General features: G+C 39.0%; 1 protein-coding gene across 3 annotated transcripts in view; it reads left to right on the forward strand.

Moving 5' to 3' along the window:
- The window catches only part of MAP2K5 (mitogen-activated protein kinase kinase 5), a 140,265-nt gene that overhangs the window by 51,425 nt on the left and 61,395 nt on the right, over positions 1-27,445 (forward strand). For 2 of the 3 annotated variants that reach the window (XM_074917412.1, XM_074917415.1), the window contains exons 10-16: positions 662-730; positions 823-904; positions 4,834-4,895; positions 11,173-11,221; positions 18,457-18,530; positions 19,458-19,508; positions 23,153-23,224. In XM_074917412.1, coding sequence (XP_074773513.1) covers positions 662-730; positions 823-904; positions 4,834-4,895; positions 11,173-11,221; positions 18,457-18,530; positions 19,458-19,508; positions 23,153-23,224 — 459 coding nt within the window. The remainder of the gene's footprint in view (positions 1-661; positions 731-822; positions 905-4,833; positions 4,896-11,172; positions 11,222-18,456; positions 18,531-19,457; positions 19,509-23,152; positions 23,225-27,445) is intronic. The other variant, XM_074917416.1, reaches the window with a different exon arrangement.

Below are 27,445 nucleotides of genomic sequence, written 5' to 3' on the forward strand. Positions count from 1 at the left end.
ATTTATATAAAAAAGGGGGTAAATATTAAAGATACTGAGACTGTAAGAGTGATGGTAAGAGACCCTCCTTTAGGGCACCACCGAGACATTCAGAGATACTTTCAATACTGCAGCACTTATTTAGCCCTTAGAGTTAACGTTGGCACATTTGGCGAGGCATGCCGGGGTCGCAGCCTTCCAGGCTTTTTCACAAGACATATTTGTAGTGAGAGGAATCGGTGCTGGGCAGGTGAGGAGGAGGCTGTACGGAGCAGGGGCTGGGAGGTGATCACGCTTTGGGTGAATAAGCAACAACTCTGAGTTAGTTCACCAACCTGTGGCTCTACCACGCCCATTCTTTACGTTACCTGTGGGGCTTGCGTTCAAGTTCTAACTTGTCTCTTGGTCAAATCGTTAAACCACAAACCTTAACAATATTTCATGGATAAAATAGGCTGTATAACTTAGTTTACTTGTAACTGAATTTTAAAAGTAAATAAACCTGTCCTTTCTTTTCCATTTCCTTCCTTTGCTCATCATTCTCTTAAAATACTCTTTACACCTATTCCTCTCTTTCCTTTTCTCACGTAAGAATAACTTATACATGGATCTTCAGTTTTTAATTTTGAATCGTTCACTTTTTATGTTAATTCTGATCATATGTCCATTTTTTGTATTTTAGGTCATACCCTTAGATATAACACTGGAACTCCAGAAACAGATAATGTCGGAGTTAGAAATTCTTTATAAGGTATATAGATATTCTCATTTTCATTATTCTTGCATATAATCTTCTTAGAGCAAGTTTTAAAACAGGCTTCTTTTTTTCCTTTCTTTTTCCAGTGTGACTCATCATATATCATAGGATTTTATGGTGCTTTTTTTGTAGAAAACAGAATTTCATTGTGTACAGAGTTCATGGATGGTGAGTTGTGTATCTAGTGTGCTTTTGATTGCTAAGTATGTAAAGGGGGAAATCATATAAAGATGTGCTTTTCCAGAATAGAGCAAAATGCAATAGTATGACTTGGAAATGTAAAGTATTAATAACTTTGCAGGTCGTTTATTAAAAAAACAGGTTAGTATTGGGATTGTGTTATATTCTCTGTGGTATGCTGTATTTTCCCAAGTGTAACTTCACTTACTTTTATTGAAAATGTAAATAGAACAGAAATAAATGCTAGCTTAATTTGTGGTTTGATATTTGATTCTTCCATACAATCTGTCCTCGCTGACAAAACAGCTGTTCCTCACTTTTACTGTTTTGATAGCCAAAACAGATTTTCTTTTAAAGAAATCTATTAACCCAATGTCCTATGTGTTTTCAGTGGAAATCGTCTCTTAATTGCAAGACAAGGAATTATTTTCTAACGCAGCTGTTTAGCAATGCTGTGCTGAGTTTCTTTTTGAGTGTACTCTTGTTTCTCCCAATGTGAATCTTCAGACCAACTGCATCCCCTTCCCCACAAGCTGATGCTACTGTCATTATGGAGATGTATTAGTACTTTGCTTTGAAAACTTGTGCTGTGTGGCATTCTTGGAGAAATGGCAGGAAAATATACTGATTACAGCAATTTATAATCATTGCTGCCCTCTGTGTATCAGTTCTGAGAGCGTGTCTCATGACAGATGCAGTCCCCTTGTGTCTTGTGTGCATGAACCCTCTTCGCAGCGTTCAGCTTTAACATCACGTTGTTGTTACAAGCAGTAGTCTATTACTCTCTCCAGGATTTTCTTATGAGCCAGCATTTTATGCCCTATCCAGGTTTTTCACAAAGGTTCAGTTAAGCTGGATATAAAGAAGTAAGGATCTTGCAAATAATTTACTGTGGAAGGAAGGCTTTCTGGCAGGAAAAATTTCCAAAGCCAAATGTGTACCATTAAGCACCGTTGAGTAGCTTCTTTCTTTCTGATAGGGACCACAGATAAAGCCCTTTAGGGTTTTATGGTGCATTTTGTTTGCTCCCTGTTAAAATGGTCTGTTATTACTGTTATTTTTCTCTTTTTACACTTAGTACCTCTGTCCCTGTGATCACTCTGCCTGTTTCCAAGTACGAGTGTTCTCTCCAATTTTCCATATTTGACGAAAAAGCATTGCATTTATTCAGCAAAGCCCACAAGTTAAATTCTTGGCTGTTCTCGTGCTGTGTGTCTATTAGCCATTTCTCTGTTCTGTCCTTGCAGTTGCACTCAGACTTGCAAGCCTGTGTTAAGCAGTAGTCACATGCAGTAAGGAAGCATCTGCTCATGCCAAAACATGCATCTGCCTAGAGTATGTGTGCTCCTTCTAATTCAGAGATTTTTAAAAATGACGGACATAAATGCTTGCAGTTCTGAATTCTGGTTTGAAAATATTTAAGCCTTTAGGGTATGCATCCCTCATGATGTGGCACAACGATGGTGTTTACTGACCATGCACAAATTACTTGGAATTATACTGGAGATGACCTCTGGTCTGCCTCATGTTGTGCACTCCTTCTGGCAGAAAGCAACAGCAATCATTTAAAGGAAGAACAAAATGCAAATAAAGGGACCTTGCCATTTTTTCCCACACCTTTAATTTTGATGCATAAGAACACATGTGAAGATAAGAAAAAATACTTTCTCATCCTGCCAATGAACAGCTTTAACCTTGACAAATTTTTAGCCCTTTTGACTGTCTTAGACCAGCTTATAATATTTCCTGAATCTATATCTCATGACTCTGTTTGCCCAGTTGTATTCTGTACCGCATTACAAAACATAGCTATTTCCTTTATGAATTACCTAGATATTGGTGGATATGTATCTTTTGGGTTACTCATGACATAGGGTTACCCATAGGGAAGAGGTGCACATGTAGTACTGTCTTGGTTCTCTCCTGCCACCTGCAAGCAGGAAAAAGCCAAGAAACTCCCAAGTCTACAAATGTCAAAACGCTGAGCTTGAACTGACCTTGATCACCCTCCCATCTGCCAGTTGATCTTAAAGATCAACAGAGATGTGAAATGAGACTTTCTAATCTTTGCCCTTTTATATTTATAATAAAGATGGTGTTCTTGTAAATAAAGATGGTGCAATGTACTATTGCCTTTTACTTACATTGCAGCCTCTTTTCCTTTAACTGCTGAACGTGTGCTAAATTGCCCTTAAAAGCACTGAGAGGTGCAAGTTATCAGACTGTACCTAGATGTCTACACATAGATATTGGAGCTAACAGAATTTTTTCTCCATAGAAAAATGGTGAATTTCCCTAATTGTTTGCAGAAAGATACTTTCTTTCATTTTTCAAACAGCACTACCTTTAGTGACATCTGTAATAGCAAGACTTAGCAGTTTGGTGTATGAAAATGTCTTTTTTTAATCCAAAATTTAAGAAAAAGTGATAAGCATTAACAGGAACCACCTGCTGTATGATTGCCTGCAGTTTGGCTTTTGTAATGAGCAGTAGGTATCTGTGATGCTACATCCTCTTATTTCTATTAAATAATACTTACATTTACTTTTAAAACTGAGGTTCATCATAATCCACAGGCAATGTGGACAATATAGGTTGAAAGATTAAACTTAATGAATGAAGAGTAGTATCAATGACCTCGAATCAGAACAACATTTATGAAGACAAACACATACTGTCGCAGAGGCAACGAGGAAAATGAGGGGGAAAAAGCCAACAACCACCACCACAAAACCCAAATCATTAGAATAAGTAGTATAGTATAAATAAGATCTGTTGTATAATTAAGACTAAAGACTGGAATAAGGGCTTTGTGACTTCTTTAGATTGCAGCATTTCAGAATGAGTGGCTTTTACTTTTAAAAACTGAACCATAAGCAAAGTGCAAGGCATAGTTTTCTTATTTGCTGAGCATTGGCCTAACTCTTTTCCCAGTGGTGTCATGAGTAAAATCCGTATGGTACACTGAGAGTAGAGTTAGATCGGTGCTGAGTACTTCTGAGAACCTCAAGCCTTGAATAAGACAACATGTTCTTGTAAGCTAAGTGTAATATGCTCTGCCTGTAATTTGCTTGTCCTTTTTTTTTTTTTTTTTTTTTTGCCATTCTACCCGGGTATTTTAATTCTCAATTTTCAGTTTACTTTCTTGCCCAAGAATTTGTACTTCACCCCAGGGACATTTTGAACGTTGGATTGATCATAAATCTCCTTTGTGGAAGATAAAGGAAACAGTCCTTCCCAGTCCCTTGGGGGTTAGGGTTATTTTGGTTTCTTGCTTTCCCCATGAATGTATGATGCTGGCTGGACAGAGTTATGCCAGACAGTAAGTTTTGTCCCATACTGGAGTTTACTGACAAAATTCATCTGCTTGCCCAGGAGCTCCTTTTCTTTCATTTTCAGACATCAGTGTGGACACAGACTGCAATGCTCAACCAAACTTTCCCTGGTTTGATCTTCAGGAGGAAACAGCTTTAAGCATTTATCCCAGCACCGTATCAGATACTGTGAAGCGTTAGCACCAGGTTTGGGGACAAGGGGTAGGATACTTTAGGCTTTAAAGTCGACTGGTGCTTTTTAGGATGACTTTCTTACTCCTGAGAAGTTACACCAAGCCTGATGGTTTTGAGTTCTCCAATATTAATATTCTGTCCTGTGACTGGAAGGCTTTCTAAAAGGAGTTTTAGTATTAATGCTGCAAGCAAAAATAAGTAACATGGGTGAAGAGAGACCTGAGTACTGCTTCATGTGTTTATTCAGAGTTTGGTAGATTTTTAGGGTCAGTTATTTCTGACACAGTTATTGTTATATCATTGATGGTGTTTTTATTAATAACCAAGGCCTAGAAAACCCTTGTGACTTCAAATCTGGGGCAGTATTTCATTTTGTGTTACCTGAGCATGTTTTGTTTGTCCCTGCAGGGGGTTCTTTGGATGTTTATAGAAAAATTCCAGAACATGTACTCGGAAGAATAGCAGTAGCTGTAAGTACTTTTTTCTTTTTGTCTTTCAATTTTTGGCTGTGCTTGTAACACCTCTGATTTGAGTGCACACATGGCCCTTTGGGACACTGAGTCATCTCCAGGATCCGTGTCCTCATTATGTCTGTGTATCCCCTATCTGGTGCTCTTCCTAACCATCCTGTGTGCCCAAGGACACTGGGGTTAAGGAAACCTTCCTTTTGAGTGACCAACACATGAGTTGCTGGAGGCTCAAGAAATGTAAAAGGATGTAATAAGTTGAATCGTGTAAGAAAAAAAAAAAGATGAATTTGCTGGAGAACTGTGTGGTCATGTTTCTTTATCAACCCTTGTTGGATGGAGCAGTCCTGTTAATCACCTTTATTTAGCCTTTAAGTCCTTCCGTGCTATGTGATTCCTTTAAAAAGTGATTCAGAAGCCCTGTCCTAATCCTTATGGTGATCCCTCATCTGCGCTTCTGCTGATTCTCCTGTGTAATTTCCATTCTAACTACCCTCATTCTGTACCAAGTAACTCAACTAGATTTGCTTCCCAGTTTGAAAAATTGTCAGTTCCTGTTATCAAAATGCACTGACAGAACACATTTTCTGTCTTCCCCTGTGGCAGATGTACTCTTAAGGCAGATGAGGAGAAGGCTGAAGTTTTTATTTGGCCCAAGCCAGGCCTGACAAAGGCTGCCTAGGGATGGGCTGCTCACTCACTCCTGTGCTGGGACCCTTCACATGTGAGCAGTCACGGTTGAAAAGCTAATAGTCATTTTAGGGGTAATGAGCAGGGAGACGCTCTGTGATCTGGGAAGAACTATCGGTCCCCAGTGTCTGCTCAGTTTGGTGGCAAGGTGTTGACAGTGGGATCCTTAGAGCACCTGGTAGCCCATCATTGTGTCTCTGCAGCATTCAGTGACTGTGTTGCTAGAAATTCACTAGCCATGATTGAAAACTCAAATTACAGAACAAAAAAAAGGGGGGGAAGAAGAAAAAAAAAAAAGTATTTTGCCACAGCTGAACAGGGTAAATGACCAACGTCTTAGTGGATCTCACAAGGGAGAGAGATACTGCTAAACAATTGCTAAATATAAGGAATACTTTGATAACTTAAGCAGTTTAAAGCATAACAAAGTTATTCTATCATGTGCCATTTAATTAAGTGCTGGGTTTTCACATTCATTATACATCAAGCTGACAATTTAAATCCTTTAATCCAACACAGGCAGCTATTTAGTCTCTGTTCATTGTAATTCACAGCTCTACTTTCTCTTAATTTGTGTGGCCTGCCCAGGGTGATGAACATGCTTCTCTGATGCTGTTTCCTCTAAGTAGCTTCAAATCTGCTCATTATATAGCCTAGCAGTTTCTTATGGAATTTGAATGCTTTTCACCTTTAGTTCAGAGTAAAAACGTTTCATCTCTTCTTCCCTATGGAGCAATGAATGATAAGTTGCTCACAGTGTCCTCATATTCCTGACGCTAAGCAGCATGTGTATAGTGTAATGATACTGAGATGGGCCTTCATGTATTTCTTCAGATGCTTATTCCTTCTCCTTTTCCTTATCCCACTTCATGTTGTGTACTTAATGCATCCACACTAACTTATCATTTCTTTACTTGCTTTTGTCTCTCCTCTCCCCCATCCTCTTCAGCCCACCTGGCTTGGTATTCTGCAGATGTTCTCTTCCAATTTTTCACTCATCCATAACGGTGGTGCTTCAGCCCCATCTTTTATGTCTTGATATATATATTTTTTGTTCACCTGCAGGGTCATCTCTTTACAAATCTGTTAGTTAGTGAGCATGACTCCCTGACATGGACGGTGAGCTGATACTTAACTTTTTCTAGTTATTTTATTTGCTGCTTTAGCAACCTGTACTGTGCCCACTGCAGTTCAGGGGGTCAGTAAAGAGGTGAACAAAGGAGCGGGTGCCTTCAGAGAAGGAGCTCGCCCCTTTCTCCTGCTTCTCCGTAACAGAAGGTGTGCGCTGAGGCTGAACCAGCACTGGCAGCTTCCTCTGCTCTGGTGCTGATTTTTTGCTCAGTTGGCATGGTAGACTTATTGGAAGGAGGCCGTGAAAGCCTTTGTTTTCTCTAGAATTTATCAGCGGCAGCAGGAATGGCTCCTTTAAGTCTTCACAAACGGCTACCCTGCATCTTGGTGTCTGACATTTCAGTAGAGCCCAGCAGCCCATTTTGTGGGTTGGGGCACCTTTTTGCCAAGTGCTGTACATAGGCACCGTAATCCCCACTGTGAACAGCTTGGGAAGACTACCCAAAGCCTGGAGGATTTCTGTTCATGTACTGATGATGAGGAGAATGTCAAACAAAACCTGGAGCTTGCATGGATGGATTTTGTAGACAAAATCTGGAGCTTCTATAGTCTCTTTTTTTTCCAGTCTGTGTTTTCTTTCTACCTTCCTTGCACCATGTACACAGAGTCATTTGTCTTTCATTCTCCCGAGACATGTACAATGCATTAGTCTATTGAAGCTGCTTAATAATACGTGTGACCTGTACCTCTGTTAATTAGAATACCCTTTGTTACATTTGTAGAAGTTTTTAAGTGAAACTGTTTCCAGAGGAAAATGATGCAGGCACATACAGAAATTTAGCAGCATCCCAGCATTCTTCTCGCTCTGACTTGATCGTTTCTTGCTATACAAATTTAATCATTGTGAAAAGCTGTGGCCTGACAACCCTTAAAAACATTTGTCCTGATCACAGCAACAAGCACGAAAGGTGCATGAGATTCCAGCTTGTCCAGAACAAGATCTGTGTCTGCTCCACATGACATGGCAAAGGGAGCACGTTGACCTTGCGCTCCACTTGCTCAGTTAAACACAGAATAGTATTCAAGGTCATTTCCTTGCACTCTTTGATCTCCACAGGTGGGACTGAACTACCTGAGGGACATCCCTTTCTTGACAGTCCTGACTTTCTGGACCCAAAAGGATAGGACTGTGTTGTTACTCATTTCCTTGAAATACCACTGTAAATCCTTACAGGCACCTGCAATGCACTACGTGATGGGCAGGAGTGGTACTTGCTTTCTTGTACACTCCCTTCCCAGTCAGACTTTCTAATGATTTGGCAGGAACCAGAGGAGAGTTTTGTCTGCTGAGACAATCAAACATTTTCTGATGATAGCAACTGCTACCGTATTCTTTCTGATGTGAACCCTTACCTGCTGAGAAGTAGACTGTATATCAGAGCCATGTAGCACATATGTAGTCTATACACTGTAGCTTTCTTTTGCATTCTTGTTATCCATTTCCCAGTGAAGAAGCAATCACCATTTAATTGTGATGGACAGTCAGCTTTCAAGCTGAAATAGCAGGAGTGTACTGCCAAGTGTGATACTCCTGTCTCTTGGTTATTTTTTTGAGGAGTAAAGAGTGGAGGTGAAGTTTGAGGCTGAAAGACAGAATGCTGAAAATCAAGACAGTGAATCTTTAAAGGAGGAAAGCATTTGCCAGGGCTTGGGGAGAAGCACTGCCTTTCCAGGGGCGGTAAAAAGTGGTAAGAGAGAGGTAGAGTCTGCTGAGGCTTGGGTCCCCAAGAAGCTGGAGGGATCTCTGACTTCATTATAAAATTCATCCTGGTTGCCTATATGAGACAGTGTCAGTGAGAAGAAGGAATATCTGGTCTTCCTTGTGTTCTTTGTTTGAAGGACTGGTGCGTTTTTCCAAAGAAAAAGTATATCTTGAAAACCCCAAAGTGATGCTGTGGTCACTCCTGTTTTCATACTGATGTGTACTTACTTGGTTCTGCCTGTGTAAAATCTGTTCTACCTTTGCTTGCCACTTCACACATTTATTTTCACTTCAATTTCTGAAGCAGTGACATTGTGCACTGTATTTTGAGTGCTAATGTTGATTGAAGTTCTCTCTGAAAGGATGTGCACTTGAACTGTCAAGAGAGTGAGTGATTGACAGCAGGTAGAAGTACTTTTTGTGTCAAGGCTTTTTCAAGTCATTGTTGTAAAACCTACTTTACTGAATACCAATAATTCCTGCTAGATGTTCAATCAAAAGATACTCTCTTCCAGCACCGTTTTAGAATATTTAATACTTAAAGAGTCCTTCCCGAATAGGCCAATGTAAGTTAAGTGAGTAACAGTACTTTACACTAGATTAGTCCATTGGGGGGGGTTCCCTGCGTATATTTGCAGCCCAGGATAAAGGGAAAAACTCTTTGCATTCCTTTACACACTGAGAGAATCTGAACATGAGAGTTTGTTTAATACCTTGTCTTTTATAACTGCTTATTCAGCACATGCTCCATAATAAAGACGTTTAATAACTCACAGCTGTTGATGTTTTTTTCTGTAGGAAATATTTCCTTTTTTCTATGAATACATGCTTTAAAACAATTAAATAATTTTATAATGGTTTTAAAGATTTTAAGTAGTCTAAATGTTTACTAATCCAAGCATCTTACTATTCTCAAAATCACTTTCACCATTAGCGTAAGCCTGGAATGTTGCACCCTCTTTATTTATTTTTGCATCAATACTTCTTTTTTTCCCTCCTTATGTCAGAATGCTGTGTAAGTAGAATTTCCCTGGTCTGCTTTTTGAAAGGCTAACATGAACAAGGCCACACCACTGGGCATGCAGAGTTTGACTAAGGCCTTTTGTTACAGGTAATTACCATCTGAGGCCATGAGATAGTTGGGTATGGAGTGCGAGTTCAACACGAATTGCCACATAGAGCAATTTACTGAGGATCTGGAATCATTATTTGCTTTACAAAAGATTTTCGGATTCCACTGACATTGTTTTTGGTTACAGAATAAATTTTAAAAAGAGTTTCTAATCCAATAGGAAGGCTGATAATTACTATGCTATCTGCTTTCATACTGTATAATATTTTTAGCACTTCTGCTTGATCACTGTAACAGAAGTAATTTCATTTCAGTCTGCTCAGACAATGAAAAGAATGTAATTGTTTTGTCTGAAAAATTCATACAACTTTACAAATGTCGGAAATGCTTTATTGTTCTGGAGACGCACAAAGAGAGTGTCTCAGGAAAATGAATGAAATGTCATCTTGTAGATGGAAACTTTATAAAAGATTTGCTCTATTAAAAAAGCTGGCTGAGACAGCAGGGATGGTTTGGGTAAAAAGTAAGCAGTAGTAGAAGTATGTTTGTTGAGTCTTGTTAGTTCTCTGGGCTTGTAAAAGTAGTAAATCTAGAGGAAAAATAACAATATTAAAAATGCAAGAAGTATTGAGGTTTAATTACTTTACAGAAACAACACCTGCAGAGAAGGATAGCTTGTAACACCCAACTGTTCTCTTTGGGAGGTGGCTGAACGGCTTGTTTAATTTTGGGCTATTATAATTATGTTGTATTTTGAAAATAAATAGGTTGGCAGTTGGATCCAGTGATGATCTTGTAGATACGGCTCTTTCAGAACCAGCATGTTCTGTGTAAGAAGTGTCATGGGTTGTTGTTTTGGGAAATACACCTGCGAATATTCATACTACAAATGAATGTCCTACAAATTTTTATTAAAACATAACTCATAAAGAAGGCACTCCAGTGTAGTACTGAAGTTACCAGGTTTTGAGTTTGGTTTTAACAGTTTAGGTAGTGGCAGGAGCAAATTCTGGAATAGCAGGCCAAAGTCTGCCCCAGTTCTTATCTTTTAGGGTTCCCAATTGTATTTTCTGAGACTATAGGATACAGTAAGATTTGTGTTTGATCCAGGATGACTAATATGAAGAATGAGACAATTTATACAGTTCAAGAAGAAATGTTCAGTGTTTGCATTAAGTAAAAGCATGGGAACTAAAGGAGGAAAAAGTACAGATACACCAAAGCAAAAGAAAGGGAGAGAGAGGATGAAGTGGAAGAGGCTAGTAGAGATTTTGCTATTTTCTGGCCTTTAATTTCACTGGGCTGTGTTTGTTACAAGAAAACAAATCATTACACACTTTCTTTCATGATTTTTAACACCACAGCAAAGGTGGATGAATTAAAAATATGCTGAAAAGCCTAAAGGGATTGAGTATAAGCTCAACTAACTTCAATTTAGAGATCCTAGGAAGAAGCTTATTCGTGTATTCTTAAAGAACCTGTTGCTGTGGAGTCCACAGCAGGTATGCAGCACTCTGGGTCCTTCAGTCCCTTGGAAAGGATGCTTGGTCTCCCCTTTTTGTGGTCCTTTTTGTGGTCCTGGCTCTGTTCTCCATTGGAGCTTGTGCCTTGAACAACTCTGAGATGTGTAGTGTTTCTTACCAGGAATCTTTAATATGTGATGTTGCTTTTTCTTTTAAATTCAGGTTGTGAAAGGCCTTACCTATTTATGGAGTCTAAAGATTTTACACAGAGGTGAGTAACAGATGTTTTCTGTTTTTCAATGAAATACCTTATTATTTTATTTTAACAACACTTTCTACGGAGACAGTAGACCATACTAACATCTGGTTTGATTCCAGTTGGAGTAATGCAGAATGAATCTTACTCATTAGCCTTGCAGATTTTCTGATAAAATATTTTTACTGCTGTTCTCTTTTAGTACCTTCCCTCCTACCCTACAAAGAAAAACACTGAAGAGAGAAATGAATTTTGTAGAGATTTAGATGCTTGAGGTTACAAACAGGTGCCCAATGGAAAAATCGGCAAGGAAAATCAGATGTTTGACTAGTATTGAAAATAGAAGATAGATAATGAATTTTCTTATACTTCAGAAATCTCATGTGACAGCCACAAACACTGCTAGAGTCTCAGATCTCTAAAATTGTGGCCCATTGTCCTCTAATATGGTCATGAATAATTAAAGAAACTTTAAACCTGCTTGGACATAAGCCATTTTTGGGTTTTGCTGTTTATTCTCCTTCCTGAAATGAATGTGTATTTTTTTACACTTCTCATTTATTTCTTGTTTGTTAATGTTGTTACATTTTGTTAAAAATTTATCTATTGTGGTGAGTTAATTCAGATATACTAGAACTGTCAGAAACAATGTCAGTTCTGGAAACAGTAGAAAATGCAGTTTAAAGAACAAAGCAGTCTTTTCCCCTACACCACCACCACCACCCCAAAAAAAAAAAAAAAGACAAACTCATTACATTTATAATGTTTCTAAAGTGTCTGAAAGTAACTGCTCTGGTTCCTAATGTTGCTAACAATACTGTTTAATTTAACCCATCTGCTCACTCAGCCCGTGTGCACAGTTGGAGCATGCAGTAACCGACATCATTTGTGATTGAAAGAGAGTGTAAAGTAGACAGACATATAGAAAATTTAAAGTTGCAAACCAAATAGGTAAGACCATTTCTCCTTGGGTGGCTGAGAGTAGGTGTGAGTCTCTGGCAAGGCAGGGAGCAGCGTCCTGGAGTGATCAGTGCGAGGAGTCAGGCACCTCCAGAGAGTCCTCCAGAAATCTGTGCACTGAGTGGGGAGAACAAGCTAATAGGAAACACTAATTACCAGCATGTATTGAGGTCCTGCACCTCCTTGGAGCCGAGGCTCTGACTGTCCTCGGACTTTTGTGGAGAGGAGCAGGAGATTGATCCTGCCTTTGTGTAACGGCCCAGCGAGCAGCTGTGCAACAGGACATCGGCTTCGGTTCCTCCTCAGTCTCGTGGCATCTCCCTCCTGGGAGATCGCTCTGCCATGGGAGCACAGGCTCTCTCCTGGGTGGGAGAAAGAGGGCTGTGGCCAGAAGAATGAGTAGAGATCAAGTAAGGACCTGGCTTTGTTACCTCTGATTAGAGGGTGCGTGAAATGCTAAGGCTGCTGGTGTATTTGATTGACCCCTTCTGTCGCTGGATTAAAAGACAGAAATAACCCAGAGTCCACGACCAACTCGACACAGACACAGGTTACCAAGGAGGCTTCGTTTTGGATGATGGTTTAAACATTCCACCTACTAGCCAGATGCGGAGACTTACCAGCTTCATCCACTTGTAGCAAGAGGATGAACAGTCCAGATGCCAGAGCTGCCCCAGCAATTGTCAGAATAAATAGAAAAGGGAGCTGGAACATCTGTGGCTGGGTATCGCTCTGAGTAGGCTACATGGTCTTTACCCCAAAAGAATACCCAAAATAACACCCAAAAAGAAAAAAGCAGATTTGAAATCCTTTTTCATTTTTAATTTTTTCATTAAAGATCCTGGCCGCCTACTGAATGTGATTTGGAGAGAGCGTTGTGGCCAGGCATAAATACTATAATGTTTTATTCTGCTGCTGCTGTAAATTTAGAACCTGGGTCTGTTTTTTGCTTTGCCATTAAAACACAATCTCCCCTTCTGCATGGGTTTCATTGCCTTGATTGAAGAGCAGCTCTGAGTTTTTGATGAATTATGTATGGTCCTTGCTATGGTCTAAACAAAAGAGCAGAAGCTGATTTTTCATCACACTTCAGATTTTTCTGGCCTTGGTCTGTTGCTGGATTGACCAAGGTGAGAAACAGCACTGCAAAATGCTCCATGGAGGGGATAAGTAGTATTCCAGCATCCAGCAGGTTTTCCTCAACGGGTTGGTTTTCAGTGTTCCTCTGTACCCATTTTTAAGATACAGAATGTCTGTGTACTTAAAAATGGGTACAGAGTAATACAGTGCAAGGAAGATGCCTATTTCTCAAAGTAAACTCCTTCAGCTGTCTCCTGGTTTTAAATGCATCAGAGGTAAACGAAAGAAAGTTTAACCCTGACTTCCTTGCTGTCACATGTAAAGCAGACCAAGGAGGAAGCTCGCATAGGCTAAGAAGTCAAGAATTTTCACCGTGGTGATAACGAAGGTGGAGAAGCAATCATCGTGAAGAAGCTGTGTAAGGCAGTGCAGCAAATGACTGTGACTAGAGCATGGATTAAAGCAAAGGAAACAAACAATGAGCAAGTCTTTTATTCCTGATCAGACATTTCAGCAAATATTACAGCTTAACTTCAAAAAAAACCTTGCAACTAATGAGGTGATAGCCGTGCATATTAATAAACCCTCATAGTCATCACACCCACATCAAACATAAACATAAGATTAACACCTACACCACTTCTTTGGAAGATGTGAGAATGTCCCAATGATAAGTGTGCTCTTTTCCCCAGAGGATAAGAAGTAGAAATGGAAGGGTAATGAGAAATTAACTTAGATTTTTAAAAGAATTAGCAATTAAACAAGTCTAATCATGTACAAAGTCAAAGTTTGTATAAAGACAAACCAAAATCTGTTAAGTTCAAGAATAAGTATAGACCGTATGCATTTTATCTGGTATGTTTTCCTCTGTTCACACCTCCTTATTAAAAGAAATGTAGGAAATAAATGTTACCCGCTTGTGTTTAATTGTACTGATCTGTATTTGTATGCATGACTGTGTGTGTACTGGGGACCAGTATATATTGCATGGTTTGGGCATCTTGGTTTCTGACTAGGTTTTAAAATTGTGTTAGAGTTTTTAAAGAGTTTTCTGGTTTGTGATGTGCGAGGTTGGGCAGAGTTGCTGATCTGGAGATCTTCCTGGACTGCCTGTTGGTTGCATGGCTCTCTGTGGCAGAAAGAAGGTTTATGCCTCACTCAGACCATCTCTTTTTTGCCCCAGGATATTCCCATCGCAGGATATTCAGATCCTCTTTCTTTGACATAAGCTGCTGGAGCAGAGGAGTGCTGGTTGGTAGGGATGGGCACTAGTGCAATAATGGACGATGAGCGTTCCCATCTTCTCTGCAGTAATAGTTTGGTGAGGACTTCACCAAAGGTGTCTAGAGCAGCATACTTGACTTTCCCCCCTCCTCTTTTTAGCTTAGTAAGAAATAATCAATGTTAGTGCTACATATAATGAAACACAAAAATACTAGGGCATGTGCGTGTATATATATGCATACTTACATATATATATGTACAGCTGCACACATACATGCATGCTCATGGACCACTTAGGCTTATTTAAAAAAAAATATAATCCTGGCCTCTGCAAAAAGCATGCTGACGAGGTCGTTATGGCAAGAATCTATTTTCATTCTTCCAGCAGCTTCACTTTAACAATAACGTTCAGTGAGCTGTCTGCCGCTAAAATTGTGCTTTTGTATCTCGTCTCCCTTGAACCTGGCGTGTTGCAGTTTTATATTTTTAAGTGACAGAAAAAGTCAAGAGACAGCTTTTAAAAATCTGGGGGGTTTTTTTCCTCACAATCATTAATCTGTTTGCTTTTCAATAAAACCAGATGATTGAATTGTTTGGTGTTCAAAAAGCTGAACCTCTGACAGTTCTGTTTACTGGTAAGTAAGAGCTTGGAGGTCCCATTTATTTGCAGAGAGGTGAAACGACTTGGGCAGATATATCATAAAGCAGACTTGTTCGTCCTCTATAATGATGCTTCATAGAAATCATTTGTATTAAGCAAGCACTGGTAATGGGAGCATAATGACCCCTTTTGGCTCTTGTTTAAATTCTTTCACTTCTAAACAGTAATATTAATCACAAGCAGATGGTGCAGAACATTATTTATGCACATTTGTTTTCCAAAAACAAAAAATGTTTAACCCATTAACTGAAGTGGTTGATGAAACAAAAAGGCTAATTTACTGATTGGGTGATTTTTCTCCCCATTTTCAATATGAGATATCTTGTGAAGTGACATTTTTGTCTAGGGTTGTCACTTCCTTTTTTTCTTGAGAAAACCAAAGCAACCATTGGAATTCATAGCAAATATTTGCTTAAGCCCCCAATTTGCAGTGCTGTTTAATTCTGCTGCCAGGACAGACACTAGTTGTTAGCAGTACTTGTTTGTTTGCAGCTTGCTCAGTAGAGTCCCCAGCCTGAATAGACTTCCCTGATGGGCTGATTGCCAATTGCTTTTTTTTTCTTTTAGGATTTTTTTTTTTTTTTTAGTTCTGTTTGTGGAAAGATTCTGGGATGAAGCAATGCCTAATAAATGACAGGTTTTTGGGGTTTTTTTAAATTATACGGACTTACTGTCACATCCCACATGGTAGCAGGGAAGGGGAGATGGGATCTGCAGATCCCTGGTGACACAAGGTGATGGCTGGATAGAGCCTTGGCTCTTCCTCAGTGGGAGCTCTTCCTGGTGGGATGGGTCAAATGTGACGCGGTTGTGTTAAGGGAAGAAGGACCTGTGGGCTGTGTTTGGAGACCACCCTGCCTCTTCCTCTGAGCTCATGACATGCACATGGTTGAGTCCTTACAGAAAGAAAATCTGGCTACATGCATGTTGCCTCATCTTCACATTCCATGAGGTCACAGTGCCTCACGCTTAGAGCTTCCTTCGGCCCTCCCAGCCCCTTCACTCACAGTGAAAGGATTTTTGTTTTCTTAAAAAACAATGCTGTTGATCTGGTCCTGATCTCACAAACCTATTTCCGGCCGTACTGCACCAAAATGTTTCTCTTATTCATTTGGTTATTAATTATTTTTGTTACATCATTTACAGTTAAAAGCAAAAACCTCTTCTTATACTGGTTTTCTTTTAAAGGTGTTAGTACTGTCAACTGCTGGATTCATGGTGCAGAATGTCAGTCTTCTGTGTGTGTAATTGCATCTGCTGTTTAGTTCATTACAATTCAGCTCAAGCCTAGTAACGAGGTAGCTCTATTGGCTGCCATATTTTTAGAAAGAAGGTTAAATGGGATTACTGTGCAACTTGCTGTTCTTCTCTGGATTCAGGACAGAGCCTGCTGATGTACTCGGCATGTCTTGTTAGATTTAGCAGTCGCTCAACACCAGAGAGGAACGTGCCTCTTAGCGGGTTGCCATAAGCAAAGATCTGCATCTCCCTGAAGTTTTAGTTAGAAAACAGATTCCTAAAATGTTGTTGGGAAGCATATGAGAAATTTTGTGGCTGCGTGGATTGCTCTGTAGCAGTGTTTTGTCTCATCACTCAAGGCGGGGGAATAGGTAAAAATCCATCCAAAATGCAGCTCATGGATTGAATTCTGGAAGATGAAATGAAGATTGAGATATGCAAACTGAGTCTGTTGATGCTGTAACATAATGGAGACACTCATGGCTGATTTTTTGTTTAGCTTTAGGGAGAAATTGCAAAACATACCAACAGTATTGATCCTAACTTAAAATGTACAGATCCGCTTAAGCTATAATGTACTATTGAATGCTCCCCTTTTTTAAACTGGATTTTTAGCTCAGATATAGGAAAGCATTTAATCAGCTTGTTAATTGAGGTTATACATTTCTACATTACAGAGACAAATTAAGCAAGCTACTGTGGTACCAGAAAACATCTGCTAAACAAAGGCAAACTTAATGATAAACAAAATTAGGTTCTTTTCTAGTTGGGTTTCATCCATCTGCACCCAACTAGTGTTCACTTTTAAAGAAGGCAGAGATACAAGCTACTGCTTTTAATCCATTTTGACAGAAGAAAGCAGTGATTAGGCAAAGCCACTGTGCGCTAATCTTCCCAAGTTTAAGCCAGGCCATAATGCGCACATTATGCTCTCCGACTGGGATCCCTGGAACAGAAAAGATGCTCAATGTTTCCTGCACTACAGTTGGGCTGGATGTTCAGCAGTTCATTCACACGCCGATTTTACAGTATGCAGCAGAAGCGTACAAACTTCTTTTGACATCAGAGGGGATCAGCGTTAAGATCTTTGCACTGACACTCCGGCTTTGCGATGTACATTGATATTTTATTTGCTGGAACAGGATTAGTAATCATTTTAAGACATTGCTGGTAGTTAACCTCTGTAAAAGCTCTGAAACCATGAGATCAGAGCCAATTTTATGCAGTAGAAGCCATGGAGGTGGAAGCCAGTAGCTTTCAATAATGGTGTGTGCAAGAGCAAAGCTGCTTTTGGGGCAGAAGGAGGCTTGAACGTGCTCATGCGTTTGTGTTTTGTCTGTGTTCCTATATACAGGTGTTCGGATGGGACACTTTGTATTTGTAATTTTTATAGAATATTGAATTCTGCTCTTGTCTCTACATGGAATTAAACGAGAGCTGTTAGAGGAGAGGGAGGCAGGGTTAATTGCAGCGTTAGAGTACAAAGTCACAGGGCTGGGCTGGGCCTTGAAAGGTCAGCCCAGCTATCCCTTGATACTAAAACAGGCTTTGCCATTTGCACTGTTGCTTTTGGCTTGTTCCTAAATTGACCAGTGACAGTTTGTTCCCTCTCTGTCATCTCCACGCCGTAATCTGCAGATCCTTTTTGCCGACCTGCTCCGGCCTACACTCCAGGCAGTTGTTTAATCCTATATTTATAGAGTTGATTAATCCTTATCTAAATGTAGTACTTCCAGTTGTTCCCATCGAATTTCATCTTGATTTTTTCAGTCTGATTTTCCAGTTTGTCAAGATTACTTTGAATTCTAGGTCCTATCCTTCAGTACACTTGCTGTCCCTCCCAGATTGGTGTTACCTGCAGATTTAATAACATGGATTATTAGTATTTGAGAGGAACAGATATTTGAGAGGTACAGGTATAATATCATCTGTTCTACTGACTGTTACAAACCAGAGGTTGCATTTGAAATATATCTTTGAAACATTTCCTATTAAAATCCGTTGTACCAATATTCATAACCAACTCTGTATACACAATGCTTATCTAGCATAATATAGATTAAATCCCGTTTTGTTCCCTCAACAGATGTGAAGCCGTCTAATATGTTGGTGAACACACGAGGCCAGGTGAAGCTGTGTGACTTCGGGGTTAGCACTCAGGTAATTCCCCCTTTAGATATCTGCCCGCTCTCTTTCTAATGTCAGAATCACCTGGCTGCCACACAAACAGCCCCACTGCAAGCTCCCCTCTGCTGGGACAGCCCTATTCATTTTTAGTCTCTGGGCGACTTTTCTTCATCTGAATATGATTGTTCATTGTTTAATGACAGTAAAAACTGCTGATATTGTAATTACTACTTACGAATAGCAAACTTCATTGATATGCAGCTTTGATATGAAAGCGTTTTGGCCAGACAAAAGGGAGGGCAGAACGAGAGATGTGTCTGGGGAGCCCAACTGGCCCACAATAAAAATTAATATTGGGAGCAACAATAGTGGTGGGCTTTTACAATGTGCAGCACAAATTTTAATTAATTTCCATTTTGGGCCTCCCTGGAGAACTTCTCTGATAGTGACCCATGAGCTTGCTGTGATGTTGATTTGAATTTCAGCACCTTTACTCTCAGCCAAACATGAGGACCAAAGAGAAGGTCAGCCTTGTATTATAAGTTGTCAGTCTGTTGTCCCTCCAGCGTATTTAGTGCTCATTGCATTCAAGTGATGAATGTGGCTTTATTCACATCTTGAGCCAGCTGACTGAAAAATGAGTGTGTTCAATCCTACTTCAAATTGACTTTTTATATCAGACTAGTTTGGGGTACTAAAGCGATAAGCATCCTGTTTAACAGAATTGTTTAAGGTTATCTGCCATAAACTGTAATGCAGTGCTTGTTTAAATTGGAACTCTCATTCCGAACAAAAGAGAGATTTAATCATTTTTAATGCCTTTGCAGATAAATTTGTTCCCTTTTACATAATTTTTAGTTGATTTATAGGAATGATGATTGTAGGTTAAATGAGGAATAATTGCCCATTTTATTTCCACATTATCTTTATATTGTTCTAACAGACTGTTTTGTCTGATAGCTGGTGAATTCTATAGCCAAGACGTATGTTGGAACAAATGCTTATATGGCGGTAAGTGGATTTATGCAGGAATAACATTTAAATAGAAGTATTTGTTCACAGTCTTGTTCTGTGTAATGCCAGATACATTCTAAATCAAATCTCAAACTTCATCTCTCCCTATCCCTACCATAAGCTATGTCTTAATTGTGCGTGCCACAGAGCAACTCGTTTTACTGTCTCAGACCCGCTCCCATCCTATCCATGCTCACCTACCAGCTCTATCACAGCTGCACTGCTTGCAGATACGGAAGAGTAATACTGGAAAACTGTTTCTTATATGTATTTTTGGTTGCCTTTAGTACATTGTAACAACTGGAAAAAGAGAAAAGAGCCAGTTCAATGTTAAAAACCCCCAGTTTGTCGCTGATAGCTCACAGCTCTTAGCAGGCCGTTGACAGTCTGATACTGTCCATAGTTTGGGAACAGCTGCTCCGAGCCTGTGGTTTAGCAAAGCAGTTAAACCTGTGCAGGTGTCCCATGGACTTCTTGATACCTCAGCATCCCATGTGAAGCTGCCATGGAAATTTGAAGCTAAAACAATTGGACTAAGAATTTCAGGTCATTAAATTACATGTTGTGTAATCTTCATGCCATACATATCAAGTCATCAGTATGTTTCACTTTGCTGTATGAATTTTGGTCAGAATGCTTGTTACGATGAGACTACTTTTGTCCTATTTCTGTACGCTGGAAGCATAAACTCCCATCATTTCTATATCAAAGTGACGCTTTACTGAAGATGTATCATTTGGAGGAACGCTGCTGCTGTTAACTAGGATGTGAGGTCTGAGTTTAGCAGTTCTAGCTGATCAGACAGCTGGCACGTGGTGTTCACATCATCGAGATTAATGTGGTGACGAGAGCCAGTCTGAAAGTAAACTAAAAAGTTAGTGTGCATCTTCCATCAGATCAATTTGAATGATTTTAGTTCTCCATTTAACAGACATGAAAACTTAAATGCTTCAGTTTAGAGTGGTATATTAACTGTTGTCTTTTACTTTTGACCATTAAAATTCTTTAACAAACTACTTACATCATAATATTAATGAGGAAAAAAATAAATGTTCGGCTTGTTTAAAAGAAAAAAAGTGCAAACAATACAAAGTGGTTGATACTTGTATTTTTCAAACCTCTCAAAAGAGGAGAGAGAAATCCATGACCTTTAATCACTTTCAGATATTTTTTCTTACTTTCTTGTAAGAAGAAAGCAGACCAGGGTGTCCATTTATTTGCTAAGTGCTTTTCTAGTCAAGGTGTACTCATTATGTGGCTTCTGAAACACTCATGTCACCATCCTAGAAAGACTTGGGCTGTCCTGTGTCATCTGAATATTATGTGCAGAAAAAAATGTTTTTTTAAAAAAACTGGTCTAATGTATTATACTTTTGCTCATAAGCTTGCTGATTTCTATGCCTCCATTTTTTAAAAGAACTGGAATATAGCGATTCAGACAAATAAACAGCTTCAAATTAATCAACTTTTCCAACTCAGCTGTTACTGAGTGGTCTTAAGCAGGTCTGAGAATTAAATTGTATTATGCTTTTAGTGTACAAATTAAGATCACTGTTCTCTTTCCCAGGTGTACATTAAATAAATTACTTTTTTTTCTTATTGTTTATGGATGAATGTGATGCATTCTTCTGTGAATTGAAAAAGAGAAGTTTAAGCTAAAATGTATTTGATCAGATTTCTTGTGTTAAAATTTATTTTGCTTGCTGAATGAGTCATTTGTCGTATCAAATTTATAGTCTAGTCATCAAAAAATAATGAAGGTCATAAGCTTTGGTTTGTCTGCCTACTTGGCAGACTGAGTAAATTTGAAACCATTTTAAAAATTGAGATTTCTGTTTAAAATCAAAAAGCAAAAAAGCTTTTTGATTGAAAAATTAAAATTTCCAACAAAACTGTTTTCTATAAAATAATTTTATCACCACTTTATACAGAAAAAAATTTTGAATGAAAAAAGTAGCCAGTTATCGAAATTTCTAAGAGAAAATATTTTTGATCTGTGTATCTTTAGAATGATTTCTGTGTTGCACACTTTATGCATGTGTTATTCTTATTTTCACCATCTTTTCCATACTCATGTGACTATACTTTTTGTTTAAATATGCAAATGATTCACTTGCCACTATTTCCTGTGAATACATGATTTCTAAATATAAGTTTCTGTTTAAAACTTGAGCTGTTATAACAGAAGAATAAACAATTTACTATTGCTCAGTGTGAATTTTGCATCTGATTTGGTGGCTCGGGAAGGGCCGGGGTTTCATGCACTGGAAAGATCCACGGGTTTTATCATCTTGCCACAAGTGCAGTGTCTGCCGGTGACAAAACGTGCTTGGCTGGGATAGCCAATACCACCTTATGCTATAAAAGCAGGTGATTATGTTGGTGTACATTTTTGGCTACATATCTGCATCTTTACAATGATCATTGTCAGTATAAAGTGATGCTTAAAAATCGTATCTCTATATGATGCTGTTGCAAACATTTCTAAGATATGCTGATCTAGGCTAACTATACTTAATGAAGACTTGCCTTAATGAACTTCAAAAAGAAAAAAAAAAAAACCAAACACAAATGAGATTTTTGGTTTGCTGTTCAGCTTTAAAAAAATGAGGCTCAGTCAAAAAGATTTTGTTCCAGTTACATTCTGGGGTGGTTTTTTAGGTTATGGCAGTTGTGGAAGGCTATCCTTAAAGAAAATGTGGGCAGCACTGTGTTTTTTACTTAACATTCATGCTGCGATAAAAGCTCTTGACCTGGGATTAGCAGTGCAGAGTAAACATCCGAAAACACATTGGACTGGCACTAATTTGGGAGTTTGTTTTCTAAAAAAGGTCTCTGGATTATTAAAGACTAAAAATACAGCCAGTGCTTCGTAGGTGGTTGGGCTAGACAGGTGCATTAACAGCACAGTGGGGAGAGAAGTCTCATGGAGCCTTTTATTGTTACATTTCATGCTGTACTTGACCTTGGAAATGCTTAAATTGTAGCTTTCAAGTAAAAACTAGCAGTTATATTTTACAGCATTCTATTTCATGAGGCATTAAACTTGCTATTAATAGTTTTGAGTGAAGTCTTTTTTTCTATAGGTCAAAAATGAAATTAAAAAGTATATAAAATAAAATTGCTGGCACGTGACTTCATTGATTCTTTTGGCTTCAATAACTTTTCTTTTTAAACTACAGTTACTCCCCAACATCTTGACTCAACATAAGGAGTCTTTTCCTAGCGTACCTTGCTGCCATGCCTGGGCTTGGTAGTAGCTGTAGATACCATTGGACTCTCACAACTTGACCTTGCACTCTGCTGTGCTTGTGCAAGCCGTTGGCTTTTTTTGTTGGATATAACAGCCCAAGCGCAAATGCCAAGGGCAACTTTTCAAGGTGTATAGCAATGCATTGCCACAAACCTGAGCATAACCGAGTTCTTTGCTCTTGCAGAAGAGGCAAAATAATAAATATAAAATAAAATAAAAAATAGTAAGTCATGTTCGAAGAGTGGATTTGCTCTCTGCCAGGTTAGCCTGTGAGCTTTAAGCTTCTTTGTGTTTTCTCAGTTGATTTGTTTGCCCTGGGCTAGCTTTTGTGGAATAAGTATGTATGTTTGCTAGGCTCAAGAAGATATTTTTTTCTGTCTTTTTGCAGCCTGAGCGGATTTCAGGAGAACAGTACGGAATTCATTCGGACGTTTGGAGTCTAGGGATTTCCTTCATGGAGGTATGCAAATATCTATCATTTTCATGTGCACAGTGCAAGAATCAAATGAAATCTAGCACCAAATTATTTTAATGTAGTTTTTGTATACTCTTTTATATCTGCATGGTTTTAACTATTGCTAAATTTCTTGGCTGTATTTAGAATGGGTTTGTTCTCACTGTGTTCAATTTGGTTAGATACAAAGAGCATCTGTACAAGCCATGTCTTAAACCCTCTAATAAAACTCTGTATGAGAGTTAGATTTAGAGCCTGGTACATGGATGGCTCTGCATCCTTTCAACATCTCTGGGATTGAATATGACGGTGTTTCTTCACAGGCCAGGACAGAGTGGGCTATTATTAGGGTTAAAATAGCATTGTGTAGATTTACGTTTTTTGCTGGTTAATGATCTTGCAGAATCTTTGCAGAAATACTTGCATGATGGTCTAAGTCTCTCCCTGTGTGATTAAATAAAACGTTTGCATTTAAGTGTTCACAAGGGCTTTGAGAAAGATTTCTCACAAACGTAGTTTCAAGCAGGAGGAAGTCTTATCAAAATTGAAGCAGTTCAAAGAGAAGGTGGTCGTAAATGCAGTCATTTAGGAGAACCCATGCTTTCTGAGGGTTTAGCCAGAATAAGGTCAGTTTTGATTCAGGAAAAAGGTAGGGTTTTTCAGCTTAAGGTTCATCAGATATTTTAAGGAACACGAATTTCAATTACTTTATAAAAATGGATGGTTTTTTTTATAGGAAAGGTAACCTAGAGTGTGAAAGTTGAGTACAAATGCCTGTGTTATGATAGTATCTTGACCAGTAAAGTCAGATCTGGCTTGGTCTGGTCTGGGAGAAGGGACAAGTAGCTCTTGTCTGGTGCTAACAGAAGGGTATGTTCACGTAGCCTTCTTCACGCGGGTGTAGGCCGGCCACAAACAAGTGAGCCACAGTCAGAAACCCTTGTAGCCTTGACAGCTCAAGCACTAAGCTTTCAGGAGACTTCTTCAACTCGAGGACAGTCCCATGGAAGAGCTTTCTGCTGCTTGGAGCAGTTGTTTCTTCCTATAAGAAGAGTTCATTCAAACCATCAATGACTTGCATCATCTTTCTTGCACAGCCTGACAAAGGCATGATAGAAATAACTGAAAAATATAGGTGTCCTTCCCTTCTCTTCTCTTACAATGTAGTATCATTATGGTAAAGATGAATATGTCTTTTGGTGAAGTGCACCTGATGCTTTTAGCTGATTAGATAGAAGCAGTCTTGGTGCCGGCCCTCTGCATCTAGACAGATTTTCACATTTTATAGCTTGAACGTTAACTGAGACTATTATGTTTTCAAACAATAATTCTTTGCCAAATCAGTTTTAACCAAAATGAAAATACTTAATGCTGAATCATTGCATTCAGATCTTGTAAATCTTCTCCAGAGTCTGACTGAAGCTAACTCTGAATTACAATAATGACATACTTTAACGTGTCACAGGGGATGCAGTTCTTTTAATTTGTTTTACTGCAAATTTTAATGGTTTGTAAATGCTGGAGAGCCCTCACAGTTTTGGGAGAGCTACAGAACGTACTCATATGCTCTGTAAATGAATCTAGCCAACGAAGGGCTAAAATGAGATTGTGTCACATTAAGGCTTGACTATGGTGTTCTTCCTGATTCACAGTGGAATAGAGTGATAGAACTGCAGAAGTCCTACAGAGCAAGCATTTACTAGTTCCTTGGCTGAATTAAAAATGTATTTTGGTGTGCAGCAGCAATCTGATGATTTACCACGTAGACCGAGATAGCTGGAATTTAGTTTAGGATTATTAGTAGGTAACCTCTCTGGTCATGATTTGAAGGATGAATTTCACATTATATTAGCCAACATTAGGAAAATTCCTTTAATTTGCATTTACTCTCCTCTTCTAAACCTTCTCAACTTTTTTTTTTCTCTCTCTACTTTCCATGAATGTCTTTTGAACCAGATGTACAAAAAACCAATTTGGTTCTGTGTGCTTTGTTAATTGGTATGTCATCTGGTCCTCTGAGACCTCTCTTCAACATGATCGCTGTTTTATTGAAGTGGTTTGAGTGATGTGTTAAATGATGAAAGCAAGGACAGTGGCTTAGAAAAATGTCTCAAAAAGGTGAAGAAGATGCTCAAAGAGCCACACAAGGTCACTGTCATTAAAGTAACACTGTATTGACATGGGGATTGGTAGTGGAGACACCCAGGCTCTTGTTGATGGAACTGTTAAAAAGGGAAGCTAGCATTTGCTGTAGGATTTTAAAATCATCTCCACTTAGTAGTGTAATACTCCAATCCCTACAACTTCGTGCTAGCACAGTTATAGCATGTTAATTTAAAAGAAATAGCATGTTGGGACCAAGTTAGCAAGGGCGGTTCTGACGTATGATAATATAAAATAGCAGCTAAGTAAATCTTCTCATTTTCTTTAATAATCTTATGAGCCTTTAAAATGTTTTGAATTTCTTTGCTGCAAGCTCTGTGTAATGAGAAACTGAACTGTTACTTTTGAAGGTTAAGAGAAATGCCCCCAAAAACTTGCTAGCGGAGTGAGAAAAGTATTAGATGTGTGTGCCAGCTAAGTTTTGAGAGATGGTGAGCGTTCTTGTTCCTTTTGAAGTAAGAGGTGTCTGAAAGTGCTCAGTCTTCCCTTTGCCAAAAATAAAAAATGTATTAAAAATAATGAAATATTTTTTAAATGCTGCTACCTTTTTTTTTATTCCTTCATTTTTTTTGAGTTTGATTTTCTCCAGGATTTTCTGAAGCGTGTTAAATTTAATACATAATATGTAAAACTCTTTAAAAGTGTTTCATCACAAATTGTGTGTTTTCATGAGGTTTTTAGACGTTTAAGCACTCTTGGGCTGACAAGGCAAGTTCAGTTTAAACTAATGACATCACTGTCACTACACTGAAGACTTGTGTCAGCATTTTCATTTATAAAAGCTGGTTTTGAGGGGTTTATAACTCCATCATAAAATACTCTCCAGGCTGACTGGGCTGAGTGTGAGCGCTGTGTGTGCTCTGTAATCGATCCAGCCTCCCCCCCAGAACCGTGCCCTGCGCAGGAGAATAAATGAGATGTCTGAAAGGTTTTGTTAGTCTCCAGTATGACTCTAATCCTACCTTGCATGGCTGCTATCCGAAAGTGGACTTCAAAGCATCCAAAATGGGATGAAATACATCATATTGGTTTTGGATAGGCAGCATTCTTGTCCAGTGGTGCCTTTTTATGGAGGTGTTTGAGGAGTAGGTACGCCTTCAGCTGAGCTGCTGCTCCTGGGCTGAGACACTGCTGCAAGGGAGAAGCAGCTGGGTGAGAAGAGCTTTGGTGGGACCCTGGTAGGGCTGGTGTGTTCTCAGGTCCTCCTGCTTCCCCACGGGGTTGCTTCTTGGTTTTCTTCTGGATTTTACTGTCTTGAAGCTGCCTGCTGAGGAGCGCTGGCACTCTGACAAGACTGAGGACCAGTCTCTTACATAACATGAGGAGATTCTAATTTAAACTGCAACAGGGGAGGTTTAGACTGGACATTAGGAGAACATTTTTCACAGAAAGAGTGGTCAGGCAGTGGAATAGGCTGCCCAGGGAGGGGGTGGTGTCACCATCCCTGGAGGTGTTTAAGGGTCGTTTAGGTGAGATGCTGAGAGATACAGGGTAGGGGAGAACTTGTAGAGTAGGGCTGATGGTTGGACTCGATGATCCCAAGGGTCTTTTCCAACCTGAATGATTCTGTGAGATGGTAGGTGAGGAGAAGGGAGTTTTGGGAAGAGAATGGAATAGACTTGTGATCCGAGCTGTTTGTTGAGGGAAAGTACAGGCTTGCAGATTTTTGCCAGAAGATCCAGGGCTCATTTTACCTACAGATAGAATTGATATTATATAAGGAAATGCAGGAAATGAAAGTGATTCACTTGGGTCACAAACCAAGAAAGTTTTGGAAGTAGAATACAAGCTCATGTGCTTGGCTAATTATACCTTTTTACACCTCCTTTTGTACCACATCCTAGTCTCTACTTTCCAGTCTCTGCTGAGTAAAACAGTTACTTTCCTGTGTTTCAGGCCTCCTTTTAGAATTAACTTTTCTTGCAAAGTTTATCAGTGTTCTCTCTTTCATGGAAAAGGAGTTTGTATATCAGTTCTAATGTTAGAAATAAGTTCTTAGAAGTCCCAAAATGAGAATTTTAAGTCTTCGGTCACCAGAGTTCTCTGTTATCTGTATATCTGCAA

The sequence above is a fragment of the Athene noctua genome, chromosome 13 (assembly GCF_965140245.1).
Source record: "Athene noctua chromosome 13, bAthNoc1.hap1.1, whole genome shotgun sequence".
NCBI lineage: Eukaryota > Metazoa > Chordata > Aves > Strigiformes > Strigidae > Athene > Athene noctua.